We start from the raw sequence: 25,383 nt of genomic DNA, 5'->3' as shown, positions 1-25,383 counted from the left end.
GGGGATAAATTATATTGTAATATAACTTTTAATTGACAAGATTAATTAAGGCTAACTTTATGGTTAAACATGACTTTCAGCATGGAGGTTAGGCAACTATATTCATGAAAACTCCTATCTTCCTGCCTAAAACTGTCAACATATTCTTTTGTTTATAGAGAATGTGGTCTTTTGCAAAATGAAAAGGTAAGAGAACAAAGCTCAGTAACACAAACTCCAATTCTGTTCCCTTGCACCCTTCCTAATAAATTTATGGACAGTCTGGGTCAGGTTGTGGCTGGATTTCTATATTGCTTGAAGACTTGGAAAATAATTTTATGTTATTTCATAAGTATATGTGTATCTTTTTTTTCCTTTCCCAATGAGTTATTTGTTCTATATCAGGGGAAAGAATAGCTGTTTTTTCCCCCTAAGCCAAGCAATTTCTTTGAATAAAAATTGGTATTTTCTTCTTTCTCAAAGGTTTGTATGTTTTCTTTTGTATACTAGAAATATATGATGGTATTTTATTCCTACAGTAGTAGCATTTGCATAAATCTAACTATTGCACTTGCCCCAAAAAGCCTTAGAAAAGTCAGTTGCAGAAATTTATAATGGGATCCAATTTTACTAGGTTTTAATGCTATAAAAGCTTCAGTGTTATAATAGTCTTTTATATTTCCTTTGGGAGAAAATGGATTACTACTCTTTTTCAGAAGCCTGTTCCCAAGGTAATCATGTTTTAAAGTTTTCTATGTTTCTGTTTGTTCTAAAGAAAGATTTGTTTGTATGAATGTCAAAAGGAATTTTAAGTTAATAAGGGTGTTTCTGCTGGAATTAATATGATCTCTAAGTGATCTTTATGGTGAATTTTTTTCCTCTGAATTAGTAAGAAACAGCTCTTTAGCTGGTTCTATCTGCATTTAGCAATTTAAATTTAATGCTGTAGGCCACTTTAATGTGGTTGTTCCTGTGGCAGATACTTTTATATCTTAAAATTGTATTTTGCCATTTCAATTTTTATTTTTACAAAAGTTAATTCCTTAGATAATTTTGTGATCTGATTGATAATCTACATACTTAATTTAGACATGTCCTTAAAACTTAAAATATCTAATTCTTTTTGCTTTTATAATATAACCTCAACTCAGTTGAATAATAATTTACCATATGAAAATTAAACAAATAAAAGGATTATTAAACACCCATATATAGTACATTTGGCAGGCTAATTGGAAATTTTGGAAGAAATGAATTTTACTGTAGAGATTTATCTAAAAATTTCCTTATTAGTTTTTCCTGCAAGTTAACAGCTTATGTACTGCTTAGCCAAGTGTGTTACTACAAAAAGTGACTATTCTAAGGCTGTTTGTATAAAATATTAAATATATGTTCTTTTCTTTAAGGCTTTCATTAGTATCTTTTGGCATTTTTATGCTCTTTTTTGATTAGTTGAAAAATTTTTTCCTAAATATTGTCAAGTATCTGTACTGACCAGAAGAGGAATTTCATCCTTTGCTTTCTATTTATTACTTGAGCATTACTTTAAAAATGTCTTATAATTGGGAGACTGACGTATTTGTGTTTTCTTCAAACAGATGAAAACTTTATTCTCAAACATGACAGAGCGTTCCTTTTGTCAATGGCAAATCGAGGGAAACATACCAATGGTTCCCAGTTTTTCATGTGAGTAGGCATAATTCAGAGATGAGCTTTTCCTAAACAGAGAAGCGCTGTTCATGAGAAAGATGGTATAGTTAAAGCAACTTTAATGCTAAAATTCTGTCAGCTTGGGTTTTATTATTAATTTCTAATGTTATATAGTAACTGGTAATCTCTAACAACCACCTCAGCATTCAGCATATATCCTGGATTTGAAGAATGGAACTTAAAAAATGTAACTTAAAGATATATATTATTTATGCTGTTGACGTGAGAAAATAAATTGGCTTTGGCCCTTACCAAATTTGAGAACTTGGTTTATGAAAACTGGATTGGAATATAAACTATTGATGCACATTTAAAAATTCTTCATAGTATAGGACCAGATAGATGTACCCTCAGCATGGAAAGCAGTTGGTTTTAGTAAACCATTGTATACCTGTTTTTCTCTCTTACTGTTGCTCTTTGAGCTAATTTTTAGAGAGGTACCATTATTTCCTGATGTCATATGGAAATAGGTGATTTGCTGTTGAACCAGCATTTTAAAAAATTTAAATTTTTGTCTAAATGTACACTAAAACCTATTTTTAATTACAGTCCCATCATATGGAATAAAGATAGTTGTGTGCAGCATGAGGTTTAATGCTTTTGATTGAAAGTAAATCTCACTTATCCTGTATATGTTGGAGAAATATTTTATTCATGGTTTATCAGAAAACATTTTCTTTGACATCTTTCTGAATGGATGAGTATGAAGGGCGCTTCCCTGTCTTTAAAGGACCAAATTATTCATATAAACTCATATTTTAAATTTGTCTTAAAAAAATAGATTTCCAACATGATCTGATAATGTTCAGATAAGGGACATTCTATTCCTAAGAATGTCCTAAAAATGGAAAGCTGATAAAAGACGATTATGCTTGAAGTTATACAGGAAAAAATCCTAAGACAGTTGTTCCTGTATCTTGTTTTGATCCCATAGCTTATTAGTTATAATATGTGTTTTATTAGAGTAGTTTTTTATTCTTAACATTCTTAAGGGCCAATAAAAAATAGAAATATTTTAAAAACTTTTTTGTAATGACTTAATGTGTAAACTGTTTACTCTGAGGTTTCCTATTTCCATTTTTAAGCTTATCTGAACTCTGAACATGAAAAACTATTCATTGGTCAAGAAGCTACCATCTGAGGGCTCTAAAGTTTCTTTTAGATTTCCTTTTTTTATATTTTTACATTTAGAATTTGATTTATCAGGTAGCAGCAGCTTCTTGCCATTATCACAACATGTAGATGAGTTTGTCTACAAAGTGAATTAAAGATGCTGCACTTCACGTAATAATTAAGACATAGTCTGCGAGATTCTCTTCAAAAAACACAGAAGTATCTTACTTTTGTGTTATTTAGTTAATAACTCTTTTCTAGGAATGTTTAGTAAAAACCATTACTATTTTCAGCATGGCCTACTTTTATATTGGATTGCTATTTTTGAAGAGGACTGTCAAATATTTAACATCAATAAGTTAGGATTAAAAATTGTAAACTCATTTTCATGTGGCACTATGAGCTTGTGATCAAAAGAAAATTTTCACTGGGTACAGTGGTACAAGCCTGTAATCCCAGCAACCCGGGAGACCAACCGGGCAACTTACCCTGTTGCAAAAATTATAAAAAAAAAAAAAATGCTGGGGATAGAGCTCAGTGGTAAAGTGCACCTGGGTTCCTCCACTACCATTAAAAAAATTAAAAACGAAAAAACAGGAAGAAAGAAAAGAAAATTTTCTCATTATTATCTCATGAAAATTCAGTCTGAAGTTTATTTCTGGAAAAAAGTTTAACAGTTAAGAGTAATTTTGTACATGTGTACACAAAATCCTCATCCACCTTTTTTTTTTCTTTTAAGAAACTTATGCTTGGGCTCTTTCCTTATGATGGCTGAAAATACCAATATCATGAGTTGCAGGATAAAATCAAACTAACATTCATATTTCTGAATAAAACACATCTTTGCATTTGTGGAAAGAGTAGGTAAAGTGGATATGGTGACCCATAAAAAACCAAATCTTTGAAACTTCATGGTTCACAAGCCCAAATCCTTTTGGAGTTGAAAGTAGTAAAAAAGTGTATGGCACAGTGTTTAAGTTGTGTTATGTTATCACAGATAATAGCTGTGATGGTCATAAAGCTAAGTGATGGTTTCCCACTGGCTTTTATCCTATTACCACACCCCTTCCTAGGGACACCTTTAGCAGCAGTTCTGAAATCTGAAAAAGAAAGGATAGCTAAAGAATCAATGTTAAAAAGGACTGCCTTTATAGTTCATGTTTTAATAGGCTTAATGAGGACTTTTCATATATTTTTGCTTAAGTGTAGCTTATGTTATAAATCTGTTGTTCTGCATTTCCTATGGTCTAAATTTGGTGCTGTTAGTGTGATTCTTGGCACAGTGTTGCACAAGGATTCATGTGCTTTGTGAATTCTTGTTTTACACAGTTAACAACTCCCCTTCTAAGGCATAGGTCATTTTTATTCAACATAATTTTGCATATATTGCTTTCTTTGACTGGGATAATTGTACATGTGATGAAAGTCAGATTTTCTTCTATAAAGCTATTTGTATATTTTATAATAACTGCTTATATCTGCTGTTGGTTAGTCTTAATGACTTTTGCTTTTGGGGGCTTATATAGAAGAAAACTAATTCTTTTTGGAATAGTTCTCAAATATGAAATAAGTGGTATATGCCACTGTCTCCACAAATCATTAAGGAAACAATGATTTGTTCATTTGAAGCATTTTTTTAAGGAATTCAAAGACCTCAAGCTAGGTGTATGACACATACCTATACCCAGCTGCTTGGGAAGCTGAAGCAAGAGGATTGCGAGTTAGAGGCCAGCCTGGGTATCTTAGTGAAATCTTGTCTCAAAACAAAATAGAAAGGGTTGGGCACTTAGCTCAGCGATAGAGTGCTTCATTAGCACGTGTAGGGCCCTGGGTTCAATCCCCAGCTCTGCAAAAATAAATAAATAAAAGCCATAGAATCATAGTCTTAGAGTAGAAATAGAATTAGAAATCATCTAAAACAACCTTTTCATTCTACAGGTAATGCTAAATAAGGAAGAAGAACCATGGAAAATCCAGTTATAGAAACTTTATTCATATTATGAAAGAAATTGTTAGGGAAAGAATGCTGCAAACTTTAAGCTACATAATTTTATTTTTTTATTTTATTTTTTTCAAGAGAGAGTGAGAGAGGGAGAGAGAGAGAGAGAGAGAGAATTTTAATATTTATTTTTTAGTTATCGGCGGACACAACATCTTTGTTTGTATGTGGTGTTGAGAATCGAACCCGGGCCGCACGCATGCCAGGCGAGCGCGCTACTGCTTGAGCCACATCCCCAGCCCCTACATACTTTTATTTATGTCTCTGTTCTGAATTTAGTTAAGTATTAGAGACAGCAAGCATTTTGCTCAGAAAGTGATATTTGGGGAAACCTTTTTCCTTTTTGCTGGTTAGTAATAATTATGGATCTAATTTTTACTGTTTTATATGCATTATTTGAAAAGGTAAAGATGTGGAATAAGACAGAATTAAGATTAGGTGCATAGCTTATATTTTGTCATTAAATGACCTTTTTAAGATAGGACACTAGCTATCAAAAGCCTTGGTTATGTTTTGTTTCCTATATACCTTGAGTTCTTTTTTATCTTTTCTTTTTTGTTAAGTATCTGTCCCTACTTTTTAAAAGTAGGGTGGAAGTTGTCATAAAAGGAATAAATGCTTTGTAAAATGCTCCCAAGTTTCTGAATATGTGGAATGTTTATATGCAAACATTGTCTTGCCAGAAGGAAATGTTTATATTAGCCTAAGTTTCATCAGTCTGAAAGGTGTCTCAAAGGAGCTTAAGGCCCATCTTATCTAAATCAGGAGCAGCAGTCCATGAGTTGCTTTAAGAATATTAGTCTGTGCAGGCTTTATGTTACAGCCATCGAGTAAAGAAACCTGCAGAACTTTAGAGAACAGTTCCTGTTGCTGGCTACTGTTAGTAGTCATGATAATTATAAAAATATAAGTAAACAAGATAATATAGAAAAGCCAAGCTTTTACCCTTAAACAGTTTGGGAGACAGGCAATATTGGGGATTGAAGCCAGAGCCTTGTGCATGCTAGGCATGTGTTCTAGTCCTGAACTACACCTCAGTCCTGTTACATTTTATCCGTCACAAAACGTGAGAGAGAGAGAGAGAGAGAGAGAGAGAGAGAGAGAGAGAGAGAGAGAGACTGACTGTGTGTGTGTGTGTGTGTGTGTGTGTGTGTGTGTGTGTGTGTGTGCGCGCGCTGGGGCAGTGGAATTTGGTGCTCTAGAATTGTTTGACATCATTTTAAAAACAGACTTGCAAGAGGCTACCCACCTGAATGAGAGGTGAGTGCTCATCATTTCAGGATACCAGAGCAAAGGGGGAGGTAAGGGCAGTTGGTTTTAAGGCATTTTTTAAAGCTATGTTAACATTTGGGGTAGATTGAGGATAGAAATGTTGTTTTTACCCACTTATCATTAATTTATGTGAGGAAAAAAATGCTAGTAAGTGTTAATAATCTGAGAAATTCTAGCTTTTTAAACCTTCCTTTTTGGGGGTTGGGGATTAAACCTTTGCATGTTAATTTTGGAGTTTTCCATGAGCTAAGATGTGTGTGAATCTTTTTTTCCTTTTTTATTTGTCAGATGTGCATGAGTCTTAACCTAGAAGCCAGCTTCTCTGATTATCAAATATCATCCCTAAAATTCAGGCTTAATATTACTTAGGGTTTATGTGGCACATGTATCAGCAACATGGAAGAAATTTTGTATCTAGTAGTTTTTATGGTTTTGATTACCTTAATACTAGTGCTGAATTTTAGAAAGCTCTTATATTTTGGTGACTTTGGGATACATAGGTAGAGCACTGTGAGGTGACTATATTAGTTTCTGTTGCCCTAATAAAAGCTTCATCATTAGATATAGTTTGGTGCCTCTTCTGTTCAGTGTCATAGTTTCAGGAGTTGAAATAAGAGAATTGCATGTTAAAAGCTAAATTAGAAGTAGGTTATCTTTATTTCCTTTTTTGTACTGTTTTATATGTGGAGTACTTTTTTTTTACAGTATTCATGAAACCCCACATTCTTTCAAACATGTTCTTTTGACACTAATCCATGTATCATTTACAAGAAATTAAAACTTATTTTTAAATATTTCAGGAGTTAATATAATATGTCTAAAGCACCCATCAAGCTTTTTGTCCATGGCAGAATAGGGTTTTTTTTTTTTAATCTAAGTAGTAGTAGTAGATACATTTACAGTTAAAATTGAGCAGTGTGTGTTCTTTGAAAAAGTCTTTATAATATGGAAAATCAGAGACTAGATAGGAAAACTATTTACTATAGCCAAGATTATAGTTTATATTATGGTGTTCAGTCTCCTTTCAGTACACTCTTATACTTTCATCTCTCTTGCATTTTTATCCTCTGAGAAAATCCCTAAAATTCTAGTTATGCTGCTTTATTATTTTTTTTTAGTATGTTCAGTGACTTGACTTAAAAGTGTATGTTACATTTACTCAACACCTCCTGAAAGTGGTCTGTTGTGATGTATGTATAACTGACAAAAAGGTCAAATTGTACAAACATGGTTGATTCTTTAATTATTAGAAGTGAATTAGTAAAAAGTTCCTTGAAACTTTATTTTGAATTATCTTAACTCAGTTTTTTCCAGTGAATTTTTTTTTTTAACTTTTGACTAGTGTTAATTGTTCCTGGGCATATTTATGCTTATACTCAGTAATTTTATTCTTATTTGAACAAGATGTTAGTTGCCTTATTTAGTTTGGGGGACTTGTGAAAGGAAATGTAATGTTTTATTAATCACTATTTATCTATCAGCACTTTTATGTTAGACTATTAATGATCTGAGCAGATTCCTACTTTAACCACAGTGCTTTTTTTTAAGAATAAATCATCTCTACATAAATATCCTTTGTGAAAGAAAATTTAGAGCCCTCCATTTTAAAAAGCTTTCTTGCTTTGCATTAAACTCTAAAATATTTAATTTCAAAGTTATATTGATATTAAAACATAGATTCAGTCTTGTCTTAAAAGTGTATTACAATTTATTTCTTGCCATTTTTGTGTAAAATTTACAGAAAGAGTGTTACACCGTGCGCTCCAAAGGTAATGTCTCATTACTCTAAGGCTCTCTCTTTCTCTTTCTTTGCCTTTATCTCTTTAAGCCTGTTGTTATGTGCTTTGAAACATTTTAAGAAAATAAAAATAAAAAAGCTTTCTGCTTGTTCTGTAAAGCAGCATTACATGTACAACAAGTATGTTTTATAGCTCATGGTTAATCCTGGGAAGTGTATTTTAATATTGGTGGCTTGTCTACTCTGTTTCTACAACATCTTCTGGTGGGAGAGTAGAGGGATTATAGTTTATATTATGGTTTTCAGTCTCCTTTCAGTACAGAACTAGTAATTTCTATATAAGGTCAAAGGATTCTCTAATAGTGTAAAAATGTAGATTGTTCTTTGGAGTAACAGTGATATTTTTTGATTTCTAGGATTTACAAGGTTTAAATGAACTCTTGCCATGTACATTTTTAAGTAAATTCTAAGTGACAGGAGAAAATGGAAATGTATATATGTTGAGAAAGGTTTTATAACTGAAATGTTATTTGTGCTTGTTTCTCCCTTAGGTATGTTTTAATAAGCTTGTATAAACTTACACATTTATATAGTCTCTGGCCTTCTTAAGGTTTTCACTTATTGAGTGTGTCACTACTACTTGGTTCTTTAAAGAGCTTTATAGTTTTGAAAGATGAATACAGTTAAGAGTTAGAGGGATTGAAGACTGAGGATGTGACCCAGTGGTAGTGCACTTGCCTAGCATATACATGGCCCTGGGTTCAATCCCTAGTGCCACAAACAACAACAACAACAAAAAGTTAATGGATAAGATCTCTTTGCCTGTTTTTGTAGTCTACACTGTATAAAATCATGTCCCCTATCTTCTTATACCCCTTTTTTTGTAATTTAGTTAATGTTCTCTGTTCCTTCTTATAGACTTCAGCCCAGTGCCAGTCAGCCTGCTTTACCTTGGGATTTCTACTCCTGGGATGTAGGCTTTAGAACCCTAGAAGGCTTCTTTTTGGTAATTCTTAATATGTAGTCCAGCCCAGTTAAAGTACACATTTACATTTCTGGATTCCAATTCTGGATCCCAGGTGCAGATGTGAGTAAATTAAATTATTTACATCACTTTAGGCACCATGGGCAGGCTGAAAGTTGTCTTCAAAAGAAAGAGGCAATTCTGTCTTTCTTTTCTTCACTACTAAAAATAAAGTACCAAGTTTATTTATCCTTCAGTTTTCATTTGAATTGAAAACAAAACTTGGGACTGGGAGTATGGCTCAGTGGAATAGTGTGTGGAAGACCTGGGTGCAGTCCCCCACACCAAAAAACAAACAAACAAAAAACTTAAATGTCTTAACGATACGTATTCTATTCTCAAGTAGTATGTAACTGCATCACAGTGGTTTGCTAGGTTGTCTTATCTCACCAAAGGTTTGCCATAAGGTGGTTTTTTATTAGCCAAGATGGCAAATGGAATAGGACTTTGTGTGTTCTAGAAAAATCTGTAGGCTTTCCCCAATACTTGAATATCTGAACTATGAGAAAGGATCAAGTCAGGAAGAGGAACGTATCTAACCAACAATCCATTCATTGCTTTCATTTTTATGTATTTGAGACTGATCTCTTGAGAAATTTTTACATTTTTAGAAGCACTCTTTACATCTTTTATATATTGGAATCTGTCTAGCTTATGTAGTAGTCTCTTATTTTTAGTGTGCTTGGTAGAGTTTTATAATTATGGGAAGTACATTTCTATTATAAAATGATTATCCATTTTTAATGTTAGTTTAATGATTAATAATTTAGGCATTAGTGGCTCACAATTCACTAGATTTTCTTTTTTTTTTTTTGCTGCCTGTTTTCATTTTTATAATTACATGGGCTTGAATTTTTAAATTCTCGTTCTTCTAAGGAATATTTGAGACTTTTAGTTTTAAAACTCAAGATTTCCTCTAAAAGTTTGAAACTTAATTTTGACATTTTAATTTTTTAAAAATAACTGTAGTCATCTTACAGAACTGAATATGCTTAATGTAAGTATAAGCATTAAAATTTCTTTTACAGTAAAGTTTGGCATTGTTGCAAAGGCTAAATTTGTGTTTTAATGTACTTAGATGTCTTAAACTTCCTCAAAATGAACATAGAAGTTTATATGGATGCTTCTAGTACAATTCATTGCTTTAGTGCAGCCTGACCTCTCTCTTAGATATCTACTTTTCATTCTTATAAACTAAGATACTTGTGGTGTATAATTCTGATTATCTGCTTTTGGATTTTTGCACTGCAATTCAAGCAGTTTGAAGATTTGTGAAAATGCTATGGGAAATCAGCTTGGGTTTAAAGTTCCTTAACCAAATATACCCCATAGACTGTCCAAGAAGTTTGTGACTGTAGAAGAAGCTGATTGAGTATTTTCTGAGCAATAGAAATTTAAGGTCTATAGTGTCCATCATGACTTTGCTATCAAAATTGTTAGATGAAGATTTTTCTCCCCATTGCATTTTCAGAGTTACTGTAAGTGGCAGAATCTCACCTTGTGTGAGGAAAGGGGCAGGAAGTTCTGAAAACAGGACTCCTGAGGCCTTCCTCCATCTGCCTGCCTAAAAGCTGCAGACTGACTCAGTATGAGAAATAATAAATAGAAGAACTCATCTAAATGTGTGGGATAAGTTTTGATCCCACTTTGCAATCCATAGGGGACACAATAGGTGCTTTTCCTTTTTTAATTATAAGTTTTGAGGGTTTTTTAATGTTTGTTTTTTGTTGTTTTGGATTTGAAAGTATTTTTAATTTTAATATGTATTTATGTTAATACTTGTGGATATAACTCAGATGAAACTTATTTCATATGTTCTACATATGCATATTATCTAATAGGTATGATTTTATAATTCATTATAATCTTGCTTTGATTTTTTTTTTCTTAGTAAAGTGGCTATTATTGCTGGTTTGGGGTCTTTAAGATTAGATATTTATTTATTATGTTTAACTTTTTCTCCATCTTTTTATCTTTACTTCTTTGTTCTCTACATGCTGTGTTTAAACCCTTCTGCTCTCCTCACCCGAACACGTCGTTTTTGATATCATCTTTGTGTTGATGTTTATTACACAGTACTACAAAACCTGCTCCACACCTGGATGGGTAAGAGTTACATTCTTATGATCTTGGTGGTGGTTAGGGTAGCCAGTCATAAGGACACATTAGACTCTAGGTGTGTCCTCTGTGGATACTCTTGATGCCTGGGTCATTTCTTATAACCTTGCTCTTCAAGCATCACAAGGTGCAGTGGTTTTGAGGCACTATGCCTCTTATATCACGGAAGGAATCTTTAACCTGTGCCTGTGGATGGGCTTCTTAGCCATGCAGTATTGAATATCCTTGGAAAGACAGTTTCTCAGTATTGAGTGCAGACTTTTTACCCTAAAATGGTTAAGAGCCATTATTAGAAAAGGAGAAAAACCCAGACTCAGTTTAATTGAGGCCAAATTTTTTTGTTGTTTCCTTTTATGAAACAGATTTCAAGTTTTCTTCCCCTTCTGGTGGCTTCATGAATCAAATACTTTCATTTTATTTTCAGGTCTTTGGCTGTGTCATTTATTAACAAGTTATCTTGATTACTATTCATAGGTTAGCTGTCATCAAACCAATAATTTCTTGAATTTATATTGTGACAGGGTACATGTTGTCTTTGGACTGGTTATTTCTGGATTTGAAGTCATAGAACAAATTGAAAATCTGAAAACTGATGCTGCAAGCAGACCTTATGCAGATGTGCGAGTTATTGACTGTGGGGTGCTGGCCACAAAATCAACAAAAGATGGTAAGAGCTTTGGGGACTAGGAGAGACTAGAATGCAGTGAAGAACTATAAAGACTAATTTATTTAAAGATACCTCCTTGATTGAAGGAGTGGACAAAACATGAGTGGCATAACAATAACACTTGAGGCCTCTATATCATACCCTATTCCAGTCCATTAGAAAATCCTATCAAGTCTTACCTCCTCTTATTACTTTCCTTTGTTGCCAGCCGGATCCAGACCACCACTGTCTCATGCCGGATTTATAGCAATGGCTTCCTAATCTTTCACCTTGCCTCTGTCTCCATGTTCTCCTGTAATCTTTTCTCAGCAGCAGTACCCTAACTAGTCTCCTTGATTATATCCTTATGTGGTTTGTTTGTAACAGCAACTAGAGTGATCCTTTTAACCACATTTCATATCCACGCCACTTCCACTCAGAACCCTCCAAAGGTTGCCTTCTCAGTTAACAAAACTGAAGTCTTTGCAGGGGTCTGTAAGGCTATGGACAATCTGCCTCTGCTGTCTTTTTTGACCTCCTCATTCATTGCCTTTTAGCCACATTGACCTTTACTCAGACATGCTAATCACTCAAGGATTTTGTGCTGGCTGTTCTCTCTGTCTAGAACACTCTTGGTTAAGATATGCACGACCCCCTCCCTTCCTTTAGGTCTGTTCAGATGTCATCTTAAATTCCCCCTACTCTCTGTATTCCTTTTACACTGCTTTTTTTTTCCTTAGTATTATCACTTATTATAATACACAATTATTTATTTTCTTATCTCTCCCATTCTAATGTAGACTTCATGAGAATGAGGAACTTCATTACTTTAGAGTCTTGCAATCAATTGTATTATCAACTTGTTAAAAAGTTTATTTAGATCTCTTTTTTAGTTTACTATACATAAAACAACTAGAATCGTATCTGATTTATTATAACTATCATATAATTTTACGTAATCACATTTTTTACTCTTAAAGGTAGACACAGGAATTCATTACTAATATTTTTGTTAATATTTATTAAAAGTTTTTGAGAAAAAAAGGAAGAAGCCAACACATTCAGAAGACTCGGATTCCTCTTCCAGTTCCTCTTCATCTTCCGAATCATCTTCAGAAAGTGAAATTGAACATGGGAGAAGCAGAAGAAGGAAACATAAGAGGAGGCCAAAAGTTAAACATTCTAAAAGGAGAAGAAAGGAAGCAAGCAGCTCAGAAGAACCAAGGAGCAAACATATAATGAGCCCAAAAGGGTAAGTATGAAACACCAATTCAGTCTTAACTAAAACATACGCTCACCCTGGAATGGGCAAAGTACATGCGACTATGTAAATCCAGTTTATTTCTAATGGATGACAAGGATAGCATTTTTTTTAATTGTAACTAAATTGAAATCTGACATCTTGGAGGAGCATATGCTTTTATATTCAAGATTTGTGTTTTTCCAGGTGAAACTTGTAAAAAGAAAAATAAGTTAAGATCATTCAATAATTTTATTGTCAAAATTGTATTTCTCTGGGTTGATGTTTTGTATGTTAAATTATACTACCCTTTGAGACTTGTAAGCTGTCAGTAGTTTTGCCATTAATGTCTAGTTTTCTGTGCTTTTATTATTTTGAAATTCAAGCATGACTCATCTTATTTGGTGACTTGTTTGATCCTTGACAGTCACTCTGAGAGGAGTGATACAAATGAGAAAAGATCAGTTGATTCAAACGCTAAACGGGAAAAGCCTGTAGTCCGCCCAGAAGAGATTCCTCCAGTGCCTGAGAACAGATTTTTACTGAGAAGAGATATGCCTGTGGTCACTGTGGAGCCTGAACCGTAAGTAGGATGACTAACTTTTGTATTTTTATTTCTTTGATAGACAATTCATTCTTTCTTTTTTTTTTTTTCCTAGCTTTTAACTCTTTATTCTTTTTAAATTTTTTTTATTTTAAAAATTTTATTTATATGTGACAGCAGAATGCATTACAATTCTTATTACACATATAGAGCATAGTTTTTCATATCTCTGGATGTATACAAAGTATATTCACACCAATTCGTGTCTTCATACATGTACTTTGGATAATAATGTTCATCACATTCCATTATCATTTCTAACCACATGCTCCCTTCCTTCTCTTCCCACTCTGATAGACAAATTTCATAGGCATATTACAGTTTCACACTCATTGACTGAATATAATCCATGTTCAGAACACTTTGGAAGATACTATAGGAGATGCCAGATTAATAAATGACATGTACCTCACATTTTAGAATTCACATTTGATGGTGCTGGGGTTGTGGCTCAGTGGTAGAGTGGAGAGGTTTTATTGGAGGTCTAGAAAAGATTTTATTACTGATCTTTTACCTTGACCTTTCATTTAAAGGGATGAGGTTTTGGTTATCAGGATAGAGGGTTAGTTGGACTCTGGGTCCAACTGAGGGATGAAATGTATTTTAATTTTAATATTGCAAAAGTAATAACATGGTGATTGGAGATAAATTTAATATCAGGGGCCAGGGTTGTGGCTCAGTGGCAGAGCACTTGCCTAGCATTCGTGAGGCACTGGGTTCGATCCCTGGCACCTCATAAAAATAAAAACAAATAAAAATGAAGGTATTGTGTCCATCTACAACTAAAAACAAACCAAAAAAATTATAAAAACATTTAACATTTTGTTACAGTTGTTAAATTGGCTCATTGATAAAACTTGTCTGCATTATAAAAACTAATCTAAAAGCTTTAGATTTGGTCTAAAAATACTAATGTATTTGTATATTAGGCTTGAATTAACAATTATTTAAAGAATTCATTGTATACAGAAATACATAATAGCTGGTGTAATTGATAAGTTCTATATGAATAGTTATTTTGAAAGCCAAGAATGTATGTAAGCGACCCTGTTTGTAGTTAGGTCTTCACATAAGGTTATTGTTCCATTCCTTTAAAAAATTGCGGCAAGGGCTAAGGCTGGGGCTGTTGGCTCAGTGGTAGCCCACTTGCCTGGTATGTGTGAGGTACTGGGTTTGATACTCAGCGCCATATATAAATAAATAAAATAAGATCTATCAAAAACTTAAAAAAAAATGGGGCAGGAAGGGATGCTGGAGATTGAACTCAGGGGCCTCACATGTTATGCAAGTGCTCTACCACTGATCTATACCTCCTGCTCACCACAAATGTTGTATCAACAAAATGTAAAATATAATATAAAAAAACTTAACATCTCCCCCGCACCGATTACTGGGGATTGAACCAAGGGCCTAGCACATGTTAGGTAAGCATTCTACCACTGAGCTATGTCCCCATTCCTTTTAATTTTATTTTAAGATAGGGTCTCGCTAAATTGCTCAGGCTGCTCTTAAACATGTGATCCTCCTGCCTCAGCCTGCTAAGTACCTGGGATCACCGGAGTGCACCACCATGGCTGGCCTGAGTATCTTTTTTTTTTTTTTTTTTAAGGCAGGTCTTTTTTATGAGAAGAATAGAATTCTTTTGTGGGGGAGTGACTTCACTTAATTAGGGTCCAAAATTTCCTATTAAAGTAGATAATAGCATTCATCTGGTGATGCTGATTTGAAGTGAGATTTTATACATTTCAACTTTGAAAACATTTTTCATACACATGAGTGATAGGCATAGTACTTGAAATCCTATGGTGTGTGTGTGTGTGTGTGTGTGTGTGTGTTTGTGTGTGTGTGTTTTGCTGGGGATTGAACCTAAGGCCTGTACATGCTAGACAACCACTCTATCACTGTGATATACCTCTGCCCATTTTTTTTTTTTTCTTGAGACACAGGGTCTTGTAAGTTGCCCAACCTGGCCTCAAACTTGTTATCTTGTCATGTCAGCCTCCCTAGTAGTTGGGGTTACAGGTGTGCACCACTGCACCTAGCCTGACGTACTCCTTGTAGCAGTGTAAAACAATGAGAGCACCACATTAGAAACAGCCTGAAAAAATAGGTGAAGAGATGGAAGTGGCTGTGTTTCAATAAATTTTTTTTATGGATATTAAAATCAGAATTTTAGGTGATTTTTCATGTTACAAAGTAATAGAAAACTGCACAAAAGCATAAATTCTGCATTGAAACATGGAGGGGGGAATGCCTAGCATTTGCTAATTTTTAATTTTCATAACTTCTTTTCTAGGAAGATTCCAGATGTTGCACCCATTATAAGTGATCAAAAACCATCTGTGTCAAAGTCTGGACGGAAGATTAAAGGAAGGGGTACAATTGTATGTGTGTTACGACTTTTCTTTTTTCAAATTACTTACCTAAACAGTAACTTTTTTTTAACCTATAAGTAAAATCCTAGCTTTGATTTTTGATTATAATACAAAAACCGTTCAAGGACTTAGTTGTAATTTCCATAGTTATGAGAAAGTACTGCTGTTGGGTCAAATTTTATGACTGTTTGGATGAAACAATTAATTAAGGATGAAATGAACATGTGAAACAATTGTTGAGTATGTTGAGAAATCTTAGTATATTGAGTAATCTCAGGTAATGAATATAACTGTTAAGACTTTGAAGAGGAAGATTTCATATGGGTTTACAGGCAAACATCTGCCTTTCCCATCTCAAGGACTTATGTCTGAAATAACTTCAGATCATTGTTTTAGTACTTACATGATTGCCTTTGAAGGAATCGGAGATTGGATCTTTTACATGTCTCTGTCCTATAGCAGATTGTAATTGAGAGGCATTTTAAAAATAGTTTCTCTTCTTTTGTTTAAAGCGCTATCACACACCTCCAAGATCAAGATCCTGTTCTGAGTCAGATAATGATGACAGCAGTGAAACTCCTCCTCACTGGAAAGAGGAAATGCAGAGATTGAGAGCCTACAGACCACCTAGTGGAGAAAAATGGAGTAAAGGAGATAAGTAAGAGTTTTGAGAATAAGCACAATCCAGTGTCTGCTTTATTTAAATGTTAAGGCAATTATAGGCCTAATCCTGGACTTTTCAGTAAGATTTGTAGTCAGAATTATAGTGTGACCAGAGGGTGAAAGTAGTGCTGTTAACTAGGTGAGATGAATGGCTTTGGGAGCTTTTAAATCAAAATTCTGACTTCTCTCTATTGAATGTTTAAAGAACCCTTACTCAATTTTAGAAGTAATCAGGACTTCAAAATTATATTAGCTGGATGTGGTGGCACATGCCTATAATTCCAGCTGCTCAGGTGGCTGAGGCAGGAGGATCGCAAGTTCAAAGCTAGCCTCAGCAACTTAAGTGAAGCCCACAGCAAAAAAACAAAACAAAAACAAAAACATGTTCTTTCCTAGCCATGTGTTTTAGTCACTGATGAATTAATTGGTTGATGGGAAAACCTATACCCAGTGTGTGCATTAATTTCTGTCCCCAGAGATGGTTGCATCTTTAGGAGTATACTTATCTCTTCATCTCAGAGATAACATCACAGTGGAATATCTGTGTTAGAAATGAGGCTGGTCCTGTAATAGCTAATGAAAAAATATACTGGGCTGGGTTTGTGACTCAGAGGTGGAGCGCTCACCTAGCATGTGTGAGGCGCTAGGTTTGATCCTCAGCACCACATAAAAATAAAGGTATTGTGTCCACTACAACTAAATAATAAATATTTAGGGGGAATATATATACACATACACACACACACACACACACACACACACACACACACACACACCAAGGGGGCCTGTGTAGTTCTTTGTGGGAAATTCTCTTTTTATTTGCAAGCATCTGACAGAGTGGCTTGCATTGGGAGAAGTAGAAAAAGGCAAACACCTGCTATCTTGGAGCAACCCACTGGAGCTCAGAGCTCTGAATTTTAAGCCCTGACATTACCACTAAAATCGTAAAGCCTCTGTCAGTTTTCTTATAATTTTTTCTTAATTTTTGTCTTGCATAGCTTAATTATAGTCTTAGGGGATAGTCTTGATTACCTTTGTGAGGTAGAGAAAAAGCAAGTCATGCTAGCTGCTTAAGAAAAAGTTTTCTCTTAAAAAAAAAAAACAAAACTATAAGGGCTGGGTATGTGACTCACTGAGTGGTAGAGGTCTTGCTGAACTGTGAGATCCAGGGGTCCATCCCCAGTACCACACCAAAAAAATTAGATATCTTTCTGGTATCTGCAGAGACTCAACAAAGTTGTTGGGGAACGTAGTTTGACTCTCCCTCAAAAATTGCTCTTAGTGCCCATGTTGGTGGTGCATCCCTATTATTCCGGTGATTCGGGAGACAGATACAGAAAGATTGCAAGTTCAAGGTCAGCCGTAGCAATTAGCAAGACCCTGTCTCAAAAAGAGCCAAGGATATAGCTCAGTAGTAAAGTATCCCTGGTTTCATTCCTTAGTCCCCCCCCACCCCCCCAAAAAAAAAAAAAACATTGCTCCCAGTGGAAGAGTAGTGTTGAGTAGATCGCAGCCAGGAGCTTGGTATGTCACCTCTGCTCCTATGGTTGGTTTTTTTTTTTTTTTTTTTTTTTTTTTTTAAAGAGAGAGTGAGAGAGGAGAGAGAGAGAGAGAGAGAGAGAGAGAGAGAATTTTTAATATTTATTTTTTAGTTCTCGGCGGACACAACATCTTTGTTGGTATGTGGTGCTGAGGATCGAACCCGGGCCGCACGCATGCCAGGCGAGCTCGCTACCGCTTGAGCCACATCCCCAGCCCCTCCTGTGGTTGGTTGATGGTTTGATTTTCATAGACATTTTCTATCAAATAGGAAATTCCTTGCTTAGATTAAAAAAAAAAAAAACTTTTGTAAGTGAATCTGTTAGTAGTTGTCATTGTTTTTTCTCTGAAAGTATAAGGTCAAGACAAGGCCTGTAATTCTGATTCATGCTTTTACATGTGTTTAAAGTGTTGATGGAGTCAAGTATTTTGATGTCAACAGGAAATGTGTTTTAAAACATAGAAATATGCTTATAAATAACTACATGCATATTATGCCCTTGTCTCTAGGTTAAGTGACCCCTGTTCAAGTCGATGGGATGAAAGAAGCTTGTCCCAGAGATCTAGATCATGGTCTTATAATGGATATTATTCAGATGTTAGTACAGCAAGACACTCTGATGGTCACCATAAAAAACGAAGAAAGGAAAAAAAGGTTAAGCATAAAAAGAAAGCAAAAAAGCAAAAACATTGCAGAAGACACAAACAGACTAAGAAGAGAAGAATTGTTGTACCTTCTGACATTGAATCCTCAAAATCTTCCACTCGACAAATGAAGTCCTCTTGTGATAGAGAAAGGAGATCTCGATCTTCCTCCTTTTCATCTCATCACTCATCTAAGAGGGACTGGTCTAAATCTGACAAGGATGACCAGAGCACTTCAACCCATTCCAGTAGAGATTCCTACAGATCCAAGTCTCATTCACGGTCTTATTCTAGAGGAAGCTCAAGATCAAGGACTGCATCAAAAGCTTCATCACATTCTCAAAGTAGATCAAAGTCCAGGTCAAGTTCCAAGTCAGGGCGCCAAAGGACAGCATCAAAATCACCAAGAAGAACAGCTTCTCAGTTAAGTGAAAATAAACCAGTTAAAACAGAACCTTTAAGGGCAACAGTACCACAAAGTGAAAATGTAGTAGTACAGACAGTGGTAGCAGAAAATATTCCTGTAATACCGTTGAGTGACAGTCCCCCCCCTTCAAGGTGGAAACCTGGACAGAAACCCTGGAAGCCCTCTTATGAGCGAATTCAGGAAATGAAAGCAAAAGCAACCCATTTGTTGCCCATTCAAAGCACTTATAGTTCAGCAAACATTAAAGAGACTGGTGGTTCGTCATCCTACCGTAAAAGAGAAAAAAATTCAGAAAGTGATCGGAGTGCTTATTCAAAATATAGTGATAGAAGTTCTGAAAGTTCACCAAGGTCAGGTAGCAGATCTTCTAGGAGTAGATCTTATTCTAGATCATATACAAGGTCACGTAGTCTAGCTAGTTCACATTCAAGGTCTAGGTCTCCATCTTCTAGATCTCATTCACGAAGTAAGTACAGTGATCGTTCACCGTTCAGTAGATCATCTTCATACACTTCTGTTAGCAGTAATGATGAAAGACGAGCCAAGAGGAAATTCAGATCCAATGGGAAAAAAAATAATACTTCAAATAAAAGGCACAGCAGCAGCTCTGAAAAGACACTTCGCAGTAAATATGTCAAAGGTAGAGAGAAGTCTTCATGTCAGAGAAAGTATAGTGAAAGCAGGTCATCTTTAGATTATTCTTCAGACAGTGAACAGTCAAGTGTTCAGGTTACACAGTCAGTCCAAGAAAGAGAGAAGCAGGGCAAAATGGAAATAATGAACGACAAGCAGGAAAAAAGCAGAGATGAAGAGAAACCCAAGCCTGAACGGGAATGTCCTCGTACCAAAAAAAGAACTTTGAAAGAGAATCTTTCTGATCACTTCAGAAATGGCAGTAAGTCCAAAAGGAAGAATTATGCTGGGAGTAAATGGGACTCTGAGTCAAATTCAGAGCGCGAGAGAACTAAAAACAGTAAAAACGATTCCCGACGATCATCTGATAAGGAGGAAGGTGAGGCCACATCAGATTCTGAATCAGAGGTTAGTGAAAGTCACATCAGAGCAAAACCCAAGACAAAATCTTCAGCAAATACTTCACTGCCTGATGATACCAGTGCTTGGAAATCGAGTAAACGGCGGCCATCAACTTCTGATTCTGAGGGGTCCTGTTCCAACTCAGAAAACAATAAAGGAAAGCCACAGAAGCACAAACATGGGTCAAAGGAAAATCTTAGAAGGGAACACACTAAAAAAGCAAAAGAAAAACAGAAAGGGAAAAAGGAAAAAAAACACAAGGCTCCAAAACGAAAACAGGCATTTCACTGGCAGCCTCCACTAGAATTTGGTGAAGAGGAGGAGGAGGAGATTAATGAAAAGCAAGTTACTCAGGAATCAAAAGAAAGAACCCAAATTTCTGAAAACTGTGAAACCATAAAAGATCATATTCCAAAAACTGATAAATCCTGTGACGAGGGCAGCCTTTCAGGTAAACATAATACAATGACTACGTCATCAGGTCTTGACCAGCTTACTAAAGGTGATAGTAAGCCCAGCACTTGTCCCACTGCTTTAAATAATGAGGAAAATGCTGCCAGTCCACCCCCAAACACCCAGCAGATTGAAGAAGGTGTTCCAAGTGGAACAGAGGATGTGCTTCAAACAGATGATAACATGGAGATTTGCACTCCTGATAGGAATTCCCCAGCGAAGGTAGAAGGGTCTTCCCCTCTAGCAAATTCAAGGCTTGACACCCCAGAGATAAGTGTGGTTCTAAAGCAGGACATACATACAGAACATCCTGAAACAGAGGAGACAAAACAAGAAGGCAGTGTGTCTGAAAACAAAACCTTAGGTGAAGTGGGGAAACAGGACGGCAACTCTATCAGCTTGCCCAGTGCTGTAGAAAGTACTGGGAAGAAGGAGGTAGCTGAGAAGAGCCAGATCCACCTCACAGATAATAAATGGAAGCCTCTGCAAGGTGTGGGGAACCTGGCAGCATCTACAGCCACCACATCTAGTGCCATAGAAGTAAAGGCATTGACTGCTGTACCTGAATTGAAACCTCAGGGCTTGAGAATAGAAATTAAAAGCAAAAATAAAGTTCGGCCTGGGTCTCTGTTTGATGAAGTAAGGAAGACAGCTCGCCTAAACCGGAGGCCAAGAAATCAGGAGAGTTCAAGTGATGAACAGACGCCTAGTCGGGATGGTGATAGTCAGTCCAGGAGTCCAAGTAGATCTCGAAGTAAATCTGAAACCAAATCACGACACAGAACAAGGTCTGTCTCCTATAGTCACTCTAGAAGTCGATCAAGAAGTTCTACATCATCTTATCGGTAAGCAGTATTCTCTTTCCTTTTTTTTTCCCTTCCAAGGAAAAACGTAGCTGGGAAAAAACATAAGAGTTAGGGAAGAGATTACTATTTCCAAATATCTGAAAAGGAATAAGAAGTCTTATTTTGCAAGATCCATAGAATCTGGGACTTAGGGCATTTCAGAAGAAATCTGGGCTCAGTTTAAAACACTATTGTTATAGAAAACTATCAAAAGTGGAAATGAGTTGCCTAACTTCCACTTTACTGGCAAGGTGAGCGGGAAGGTGAGTGCCAGAGAGTCAAAAGTTATCTTACCAAGACATGCATCTATAGATAATTATTTGTGGCAGTAGGGAAGAAGATGTCAAAATCATCTTTAGATTTTTTTCATCTTCTAGGTTGCTTCTTACTTTTTGTCATTAGTGTAGACAGGAGAGAGCAGAGAAAGAGTTAAAAACAAAACAAAAAAAGAAAATTGGTGGTGGTAAGAGGTAATAAGTAGTTACATTGCATTTTCTTTTCCTTAGAAATATTTAATTGATTTACCTATTTTATTCATATCCCCTATTATATTGTGATTGCTTTGTATCATTTGTACTGATTTAATTTAATTTTTTTTTTTGTAGTTGTAGATGGACAGAATACCTTTATTTTATTTTTATGTGGTGCTCAGGATCGAACCCAGTGCGTCACGCATGATAGGCATCTGCTCTGCTGCTCAGCCCCAGCCTCAGCCCTGTACTGGTTTTTTGATCATTTTTTTTCCTTTTTTTTTTCTGTATTCATCAGCTTTTCTTTTTCCTTTACTCACCCAGACTTCTTATAAAAGGAGCCACTACTTGCCATCTATAGTGACTTTCTCTACTTCACTCCTCCGTTGCTTGCTTGCTGTCTTCTGTGCCTTCTCTCCACACTGTTCCCTGAACTATTTCCCCACCTACTGGAAGCCCTGGGCCAGTTCTCCTCATTCTTCTCAGACCATTTCATCCTGTGTCACAGGCTCTCCCTCCTCCTGTCCCGACTCCTTCTAGGCCCAGAGAGCTGGTGAATCTGGCTTTTTCTCTCTGTGTTCTTATCACTGGATGGTGGCTGCCTGTTCAGCTACTCGAGCTTCCTGTTTGCTCATGATCAGCTTTGCCATTTTTACTTAGACAGCTATGATCTATTGGTGATGCAAGCCATTCTTCTTCATTTGCCTTTCTACCCTTGACTTTGGAGTAGGTGGTATCTCATTTAATAAATGGAAACAATAGGCATAAAAATGCTAAGGAATTTGCTCAGTGGGTAGTAGACTGAGATGGTTAAGCCTGGGAACTGCCCTCCCTTCCTTTCTGGTTACCCACCTGGGCCTGGCCCCCCAACTATGCTATAAACTGCTTGAATTTAAAGACTATGTCTTAATTCTTTTTCAGTCACCTCATAGGATTTATCTGTAATTTTTGTTTGCATAAATTGACTAGAATCTCATTAGAACATACTATATTCATTCTCTTGCAGATAAACTGGAAGCAGGTCGTATATTCCAAAACATAAGTACATCATGTATAAAATCTATGGAGATATTGCATAAGTAGCTATACACACTATTCCTGAATGTCAGGTTTAAAGTAGAGCAAGGAAGGTAGGGAACCAAGTGAATTCAGAGGAAAAGAACTGGGGTTCTTAAATATTTTATTAAATATTTAATATTAAAGTATAAAAGTAATAAAATGGATAACTTTCTACCTGTCATCTTGAAAAATAGAGCTCTGGGGTGCCAGTGCTGTACCATCCTCTGGTTGTTGCTGAGTTACAACCCCAGCCCCTCTTTTTTATTTATTTTGAGACAGGGTCTTGCTAAGTTGTTGAGGCTGGGCTTTTTTCCTCTCTCCTAGAGTTAACCATTATTCTAAGACTTGTGTTATTGTTTTATTTTTTCTCTTTACATTTTAATCACAGATGTTTCTATTCTCACACAGTGTTATTTTTATGTGTTCTAGAATTTTTTATAAATAAAAGCCTTTTACACATGTGGATGTTCTATACTTGCCCTTTTCGCTCAGTGTTGTAGTCCTGACCTGTATCTCTGTTGATACACATAACTGTAATGGAGATTTGGACCATCTCCTCTTTTGGTATTACAACTGGGGCTCCTGTGAACACATCCATACCACCCTTTTATGGTTCATTTCCAGATTGCCCCATTAGCAGTGTCACTGTCATGTCCACTATGCAGAGTTTGTGAGAGACCTTTCTTCTTGTTTGTATTCCTGTCCTTCCCCACCTGTAATTAATTTTAACATTATGAGTTAATATAATCGTGAGTTTTCTCACTTGTTTTAATTGTAGATCAAGAAGCTATTCTAGAAGTCGGAGCAGAGGATGGTACAGCAGAGGTCGAACTCGAAGCCGGAGCAGTTCCTATCGGAGTTACAAAAGTCACAGGTGAGTTTGTGGTCTTGCCCCACACTGTGGTCTCTATCAGGACTGCTTTTGAAGGGTTTGCGTAGGCAGAGTGGTGTAGCCATTAAGAAGAACCTTGTCATTGCTGAACACCAGACTGGCCTATCATCTCCTCTAATTTTTTATTTATTTATTTGTTTATTTATTTATTTATATTGTTTTAGTTGTAGGTGGGCACAGTGCTTTTATTTTATTTATTTATATTATGTGGTGCTGAGGATGAACCCAGTGCTTCACATATGCTAGGCAAGCCCTCTACCACTGAGCCACAACCCCAGCTCTCTTAGCTTTTTATTTCAAAGACTTATGGAATTCTTTTGGATAGTCCTCTGATGGGACCTTATCACAGTGAGGCATGAGAAGAAAAAAAAAAAGAAGCCTGTGACCACTACTTCTGCCTTCTCCAAATGCATCTCCTTAACTGTAGTCTCTAGTGACCACTACTTCTGCCTTCTCCAAATGCATCTCCTTAACTGTAGTCTCTAGCTATAATCACCCCTTGCCTTGGGTTAGCATTGTGATAGGATTATAGGGAGGGGACCAAGAGGGAGAAGTCTGTGTTAGCCACATTTCTAATTCACCAGCTTCTGTCCCCCTTTGGACTCTGAGGTGTGCTCCACTGCTGTAACTTCATTTATGAGTGACCTATCTATTTGGACCTTTCCCCCTCCCCATCTAGTTCACAGACCCTCTCCAGTGACTTTATGTACATCTCATGGAAGAACTGTATAAAACTTAATCTTTCTTCAGAAACCAATGGGCTTTTAAAGATTCTAGTGTACATGGATATAAAAAGAAAATATAGTTGGGGCTGAGGTGGTGGCTCAGGGGTAGAGTGTTTGCCTAGTATGTGTGAGGCACTGGATTTGATCCCTGGCACCACATATAAAAAGTAAAATAAAGGTATCGTGTCCGTCTACAATTAAAAAAATATTTTAAAATATATAATTACAAGATGTTGCTGTATTTTCACTTTGATGGACAAAAAAAAAGTCTAGAATTTTTATATTGCCTGCCTTGCCCCGATCCACAAGGTGATGGTCTTTCCTGTGATTCATACTAGGACATCTAGCAGGAGCAGATCCAGGAGCAGCTCGTATGATCCCCACAGTCGGTCCAGGTAAGGACAGGAATTGGGTACCCACCCACAGGGGCAAATTGGAGAGGCTTCATTTTATAAACTCTCAGTTCAAAGTGTGGTGGACATTTTTTGTTTTGTTTTGTTGTGATTTTGGTGTCAGGGATTGAACCCAAGACTTCACACATGCTAGTAAGCATATGCTCTACCACCGAACTGTACCCACCACCTAGCATGTTGTTGGTTTTTTTGTTCTTTTTGTTTTTTGTTTTTTATACTAGGGATTAAACCCAGGCACTTAACCACTGAGTTAAGTCCCCAACTGTTATTTATTTATTTTAAAAATATTTTTGTTGTTGTTGATGGACCTTTATTTTACTCACTTATTTATACATGGTGCTGAGCTACAACCCCAGCCCCTTTTTTTAATTTATTTTGAGATAGGGTCTTGCTAAGTTG

The 25,383-nt window shown here is 35.9% G+C and overlaps 2 protein-coding genes and 1 long non-coding RNA gene across 19 annotated transcripts in view; 1 reads left to right on the top strand and 2 right to left on the bottom strand.

Annotated features, from left to right (window-relative positions):
* NKTR (natural killer cell triggering receptor) overlaps window positions 1-25,383 on the top strand; it is a 49,062-nt gene that overhangs the window by 18,312 nt on the left and 5,367 nt on the right. For 5 of the 17 annotated variants that reach the window (XM_081284796.1, XM_081284795.1, XM_081284786.1 and 2 more), the window contains exons 6-15: window positions 1,578-1,665; window positions 10,912-10,941; window positions 11,475-11,620; window positions 12,629-12,851; window positions 13,267-13,422; window positions 15,740-15,827; window positions 16,331-16,476; window positions 18,531-21,425; window positions 23,733-23,828; window positions 24,910-24,966. In XM_081284796.1, coding sequence (XP_081140922.1) covers window positions 1,578-1,665; window positions 10,912-10,941; window positions 11,475-11,620; window positions 12,629-12,851; window positions 13,267-13,422; window positions 15,740-15,827; window positions 16,331-16,476; window positions 18,531-21,425; window positions 23,733-23,828; window positions 24,910-24,966 — 3,925 coding nt within the window. The other 12 variants (XM_081284799.1, XM_081284800.1, XM_081284801.1 and 9 more) reach the window with 12 other exon arrangements.
* The window catches only part of LOC308644102 (uncharacterized protein), a gene marked incomplete at its 5' end in the record, with an annotated part of 42,599 nt that continues 38,605 nt past the window's right edge, over window positions 21,390-25,383 (bottom strand). The window contains one exon of the mRNA XM_081284828.1: window positions 21,390-21,475. Coding sequence (XP_081140954.1) covers window positions 21,420-21,475 — 56 coding nt within the window. The 3' untranslated portion in view covers window positions 21,390-21,419. The remainder of the gene's footprint in view (window positions 21,476-25,383) is intronic.
* Window positions 24,000-24,422, bottom strand: LOC308644108. The gene is made up of 2 exons (XR_014020894.1): window positions 24,297-24,422; window positions 24,000-24,244 (listed from the first exon to the last, which is right to left on the bottom strand). It is a non-coding gene; the product is annotated as an uncharacterized lncRNA (long non-coding RNA).

The sequence above is a fragment of the Spermophilus citellus genome (assembly GCF_964194105.1).
Source record: "Spermophilus citellus genome assembly, chromosome: 3".
NCBI classification, from domain to species: domain Eukaryota; kingdom Metazoa; phylum Chordata; class Mammalia; order Rodentia; family Sciuridae; genus Spermophilus; species Spermophilus citellus.
The sequence above is the reverse complement of the archived record's forward strand: the minus strand, read 5'-3'. Positions and strand labels throughout refer to the sequence as shown.